The sequence below is a fragment of the Cebus imitator genome, unplaced genomic scaffold, assembly GCF_001604975.1.
Source record: "Cebus imitator isolate Cc_AM_T3 unplaced genomic scaffold, Cebus_imitator-1.0 Scaffold12, whole genome shotgun sequence".
Lineage (NCBI taxonomy): Eukaryota > Metazoa > Chordata > Mammalia > Primates > Cebidae > Cebus > Cebus imitator.
This window is the reverse complement of record NW_016107327.1, coordinates 5,486,423-5,492,762: the sequence shown is the minus strand read 5'-3', so window position 1 is coordinate 5,492,762 and position 6,340 is coordinate 5,486,423. Positions and strand designations below refer to the sequence as shown.

Here is a 6,340-nt window from a genome sequence, read left to right as displayed (position 1 = left end):
AAAAAAAAAAGACACTTTGAAGGGTGAGGGGAAATGGAATTTATTGGCGAAAAGGAAAAAAAAACTCAGCAAAGCGAGAGGGGTTCCTGTTAACAGACCCCCATGTCACAGATTGAATTTTGGAGTCACCACACAGGAACAGGAGAGGCCGGACTCCTCTCCACTGCAAAGGGTGCGATCTTCCCTAGGCTCCACCCCAACCCCCACCCTCACCCCACCCCACCCCACCCCCAGTGCCCAGACGTGTGGGAGATTCTTCTGGGACCTTTCGCCTTATCTTTTGCTGAGTCTATCAAGATCATCAGGCATTAGATTCTCACAAGGAGAGTGTAGCCTAAATCCCCCTGCATGCGGGGTTCACCAGAGGGTTCATGCTGCTATGAGAATCTAATGGTGTTACTGATCTGACAGGAGGCGAAGCTCAGGCAGTAATGCTCACTTGCCTCCTGCTGTGTGGCCAGGTTCCTAACAGGCCACAGACCCATTTCAGTCTGTGGCACAGAGGCTGGGGACTCCTGTGGTAAGATACAGGTATTAGCTATACTATAAAGTGTTATGAAGGACAGATTTTTTTTTACTGGAGACAGGATAAAATATTGACAAGGAAAGTACAATGCCATAAATACCCCCTCTACTTACAAAGTACATTTTTCCTTACCTCACATTTCAGTTGGACCTTAGTTTGCTTCCTGAGGGAGGGGGACAGTATGGCCCCCAAGGAACCTTTCCCATCAGTCCTCAGAGGTGATCATAACCACCAGCTAAAATTTCAGATTGTACTTTCTCAAATATGGCAGTACAGAGTTAATTACTGATTGTAAGTTAGACTTACTGAAGGAAGAGGCTTATTTACTGTATTTACTGTATAGAAAACTAAAAATGTATTAGAAAAATCTCCAGAAGGATTCAGAAGAAACTGAGTGGTAGTTGTCTCCAGAGATCAAGACTAAGAATGCAAAAAGGAGGGAGACTTCTTTTTGAATGTTGCCTTTGAGGCTCTATCTATATTTAACAAAATCGTACTAATTTAGGGGTGATTTTTAATTTTATCTTTTTTGTTTAAAATTTTAATATTAGTTTTATTCCTCATTAATCAGTAATTTTAAAATTTTATTAAAGTTTTTGCTAGGTGAACCTTTAGTTTACTTTTCTTCTATTATTCTTATTCAATTTTGAAATGTTACAGCCTGTCTCATAAAATGAACTGAACAGCTTTCCCTGTTGTGTTTTTCTAGAACATATTACATGAGACAGGAGGTATGCAAAAGTGTGGAAAAATCACATGGAAAGTATCTGAGCCTGGAGACTTGAGGGAGGGAGGTCTTTTTGGTTATCATTTCAATTTTTTAAATTTGTCTATTCCAGTTTCTGTGTTTTATGCTGATTCTGTCATTTCATGTTTTTCCAAAAATCCTTTCGGTTTTGTTTCAAATGTGTTAGCCTACAGTATTTAATATTTTTATTATATATTATGAAATATACATACAAATAAAAGACTAAATGTAAATACATATGCACACATATGTAATATGTCTGTTCAAAAAAAAAAATAGTAAAATGAAGGCCCATATACCCCAAACCCACCCTAGGGCTACCATGTGTCCCCACCCCTCTCCTTTTATCAGTTCTCAGCATTTTAAATGTTCGTTTGGTTCGTAAAGAAAAATTTGTTTTTATGGGGATAGAGTATTGTCATGCTGCCCAGACTGGTCGCAAACTCCTGTCCTCAAGCAGTCCTACTGCCTCAGCCTTCCAAAGTGCTGGGATTGTAAGTGTGAGCCACTGCACTTGGCCTTCTTCCCATTTTTTTACCCTCAGAACATTCTTGCCTAATATATGCTCCAGTCTCTCTAATGTGGGAGATTCTGGTGTACATTCAGATTTATCTATTTTGACTATTATGGAAGGAAATTTTCTTGAAGGTGATAGCAACCTAACCTTTTTGTGTTGCATGCTTGTAGAACATAGACATTTAAATTAAATGATGGTGCATTGTTCAGTTTTCTGTTTGAATTGTGAATACTATTCTTTATCCCTGTCCCCCAGACTTTTATGTTCTGTAACTTTTAGTGTTTGTCTTTAACACCAAATTAGATTGTTGCTTTATCTCAATGTGATTTTCTAAGTTACTACGTACCTGACTTGTGATTTCTTGTATGAGGTTTTTGTCCTGCAGGTGGTGCTAGAGTCACACCTTATTTTGATAGTAGAAACAACTAAAATTATTTTCAGTGTGAGAATAAGATACCACATTTTATAATATTCTTCATGCTTACTTTAATGGTCTACATAAAAGCTGTTTATCTGAATGTTAGATAATAAGTAGATTGCTCTGCTTTATACTTAAGAAATAACAGAATATTCTATGTTCTCATATAAAGACTTTCAAATACTTCTTAGAGTATTAATACTTTTTTTTTTTTTTTTTTTTTGGTGAAGTTTCATTCTTTCTCCCTGTCTTGTTTTTAGTGGCAAGATCTTGGCTCACTGCAACCTCCATTTTCCAGGTTCAGGCAATTCTCTTGCCTCAGCCTCCTGAGTAGCTGGGATTACAGGCATGTGCCACCATGCCCAGCTAATTTTTGTATTTTTATTAGAGACAGGATTTCACCATGTAGGTCAGGCTGGTCTCAGACTCCTGACCTTGTGACCCACCCGCCTCTGCCTCCCAAAGTGGTGGGATTACAGGTGTGAGCCACTGCGCCTGGCCTTAATGCTAATTTTTGAGGACTTATTTGCTCTAGTACTGTTTTTCACAAAAATCCTAGGACAGCAGGTACCATTCCTATCCCTGTTTTTGCAGAGAGTAATCAGGATTAGCAGGAATAAGCAACTTGCCTGCAGTCAACATTTGGTAGGTGGTAATAAAATGGTAGATGGGGTGAAAATGAAACCCAGATCTACTAGACTCCAGAGTTCCTAGAACTGTGTTATATTGCTTTAGACTAGTAGAACATAACATAAAAGCAAAGATGTCAAAATTAACTTGTCTGATGAGTGCGAAATGAGGCACTGACTAATGGATCAGAGTAATACATGCCTAAATATTTAATACCTGTAATTTCAGTCTGTGACTGTGCCAACCAGTGTTGTCACAGTAACCCCTGGAAAGCCAGTGAATACTGTAACTACCCTGAAGCCTTCAAGTCTGGGAGCATCATCCACCCCCTCAAATGAGCCCAATCTTAAAGCAGAGAACTCAGCAGCTGTTCAGATTAATCATTCTCCGGTAAGCTCTTACTTGTACCTTATAAATCTAGTTCCTTGCAAGTTTTTTTGAATTGATTGCTCACTAACACTTGTGTTTGCTTATATTTATATTTTCATATTTAGACAATGATAGAAAATGTGAAGAAATGCAAGAACTTCCTTGCAATGTTAATAAAACTAGCATGTGGTGGATCACAGTCCCCAGAAATGGGGCAAAATGTGAAGAAGCTGGTGGAACAACTTTTGGTAAGTAGTGCTATAAAATCCTGCCAGTTCTAGAAGAATCCATGTAACATGTTTTTTATTGGGAAATGCATGTTTTTAAATAAGATTTATTTATTTTTGAGACAGAGTCTTGCTCTGTTGCCCAAGCTGGAGTGCAGTGGTGTGATCTCGGCTCATTGCAACCTCTATCTCTTGACTTCAAGCGATTCTTGTGCCTCAGCCTCCCGAGTAGCTGGGATTACAGGTGTGCAACACGATGCTCGGCTAATTTTTGTGTTTTTTGTAAAGACAGGGTTTTGCCGTTGGCCAGGCTGGTCTCGACCTCCTGGCCTCAAGTGATGTTCTCGCCCTGGCATCCCAAAGTGTTACGATTACAGGCATGAGCCATCATGCCTGACCTGTGATTTATTTTAAATGTAGTTCTTGATAAATTTTGTTTTTGCTTCTTGAAAGCTTTGTAATTACTATAAATCTTGTCTAAATAAACCCAATGTGTATTTCTTTTTAAAATTTACCTTTTATTTTTTATTGTACATGTTTAAGGTATGCAGTGTGATGTTTTTACATATATATATATATATATATATATATATATATATAGTTTCTGTACATCAGTCTTGCCTCCATTAGCCTACAAAGGGCCTTGGAGAGAAGGGTCATTATTTAGTCAATAGTAAGTTGTTATTAGAATTATGAAGTCTCGGCCAGGTACAGTAGCTCATAGTCTGTAATCCCAGCACTTCAAGGCAGGTGGATCACCTGAGGTCAGGAGTTTGAGACCAGCCTGGCCAACGTGGTGAAACTTTATCTCTACTAAAAATACAGATATTAGCCAGGTATGGTGGCACATGCTTGTAATGTCAGCTGGTTGGGAGGCTGAGGCAGGAGAATTGCTTGAACCTGGAAGGTGGAGGTTGCAGTAAGCCGAGATTGCACCACTGCACTCCAGCCTCAGTGAGAGAGCAAGACTCTGTCTCCAAAAAAATAAAAAAAGAATTCTGAAATCTCAGAAAGTTAGGCTATCAATAGATAATGAAATTCAGTTCTCATATGTCCAGATAGACACCAAACTTTGGGACCACAGAAGTTATTAATGCTCTTAGGCCTCACTTTCCCTATCTATAAGATAAGAAGAATAAACATAAAGATTGTTGATGTTTCAATGAGTGACAAGATGCTGTGTCTTTTAGATACCAAATTATATGCCTTTGGTTTCTTACATCCTCTTTCAGGTAAAATATGTAGGTATACTAAAAAGAGTGAAGGAGGAAGTTAGCAAATATTTCATATTATATGCTTAAGACATGCTGAGGATATAACAGACAAATGGACTTGGATTTTTTTGAACTACTATAATACACAGATTTCTCTCACCATGTAATTAGAATTGTATTTTTCACATAAAAATTGTCCCTTTTTCCCAGTAGAAAATGTGTATATTTCAGGCTGGGTACGGTGGCTCATGCCTGAAATCCCAGCACTTTGGGAGGCCAAGGCGGGTGGATCACCTGGGATCAGGAGTTCAAGACCAGCCTGGCCAACATGGTGAAACCTCGTCTTTACTAAAAATATGAAGAATTAGCTGGGTGTGATGGTGGGCACTTGTAATCCCAGCTCTGTGGAAAGCTAAGGCAGGTGAAATGCTTGAACCCAGGAAGCAGAGATTGTAGTGAGCTAAGATCGTGCCATTGCACTCCAATGTGGGCGACAAGAGCAAAACTTTGTCTCAAAAAAAAAGAAAGAAAATGTGTTTATTTCAAGTATTATGCAGCAAAAACAATCATAGTTTATAAATATTAAAATGTCTTCTCTACTACTATTTTTAATGTTACCTGCAAGATATTAGAAATAGAGCACACTTGAAATGGTTAGTTTTTCATTGGGGAAGATGTTTTTATTTTAGATGTCTAAAATGCGGTATACTAATAAGTTTTTGATTCAACTTTTGAGTGTCTTTTAAAAAGTAAACATTGAGCTTTTGATTTTCCCTTATCAAGGTATGCTAGTTTTGAAAGGAGATACAATGACTTGGTTCTCTGAAGTGGAATACTGTAGATGAAGAGATATGATGGAAAGGAACACACATAGCCCATAAAATATTAAAGACTTTTTAACCACAAAATGTATGTGTGAATTTTATGGACAGATACGAGCAAGAAGGAATTAATCAAATATTGCTTCTAGTTTTAAGATCTGTTTACCTTAGGAAAACAAACAGCAGGCTGGGCAGGGCATCTCTGAAAAAAAAAAGGGCAGCAGCCCGTCAGGGACTTATAAATAAAATCCCACCTTCCCAAGACAGAGCACCTGGGAAAAGGGGCAGTTGTGAATTCCACTGCAGCAGAATTAAACGTCCCTGCCCAGCAGCTCTAAAGGGAGCAACAGAGCTTCTAGCACAGACTTGAGGTCTGATAAGGGACAGACTGCCTCCTCAAGTGGCTTCCTGACCCACATATATCCAAAAACAAACCTCGTACAGGAGAATTCTGGTTGACACCTGGTGGGTACCCTTCTGGGACGAACCTACCAGAGGAAAGAACAGGCAGAAATCCTTGCTGTTCAGCAGCCCCCAATGAGTGATTCCCAGGTAAGCAGGGTCTGGAGTGGACCTCCAGCAGTCCTGCAGGAGAGGGGCCTGACTGTTAGAGGGAAAACAAAAAAAAAGAAAAAGAAGTAGCTTCAACTTCAACAGAAAGACATCCTCTCAGAGACTCCTTCCGAAAGTCACCAACTTCAAAGCACAGAGGTAGAAAAACCCAAGAAGATGGGAAGAAACCAGCGCAAAAAGGATGAAATTACCCTAAACCAGAACATCTCTCCTCCAAGGGATCACAGCTCCTCACCAGCAAGGGAACAAGGCTGGATGGAGAATGAGTCTGATGAATTAACAGAAACAGGCTTCAGA

General features: G+C 39.2%; 1 protein-coding gene across 4 annotated transcripts in view; it reads left to right on the top strand.

Moving 5' to 3' along the window:
* The window catches only part of TAF4B (TATA-box binding protein associated factor 4b), a 157,989-nt gene that overhangs the window by 25,047 nt on the left and 126,602 nt on the right, over nucleotides 1–6,340 (top strand). For all 4 annotated transcript variants that reach the window (XM_017498249.2, XM_037727905.1, XM_017498239.2 and 1 more), the window contains 2 exons: nucleotides 3,068–3,229; nucleotides 3,334–3,456. In XM_017498249.2, the coding sequence (XP_017353738.1) occupies nucleotides 3,068–3,229; nucleotides 3,334–3,456 (285 nt within the window). The remainder of the gene's footprint in view (nucleotides 1–3,067; nucleotides 3,230–3,333; nucleotides 3,457–6,340) is intronic.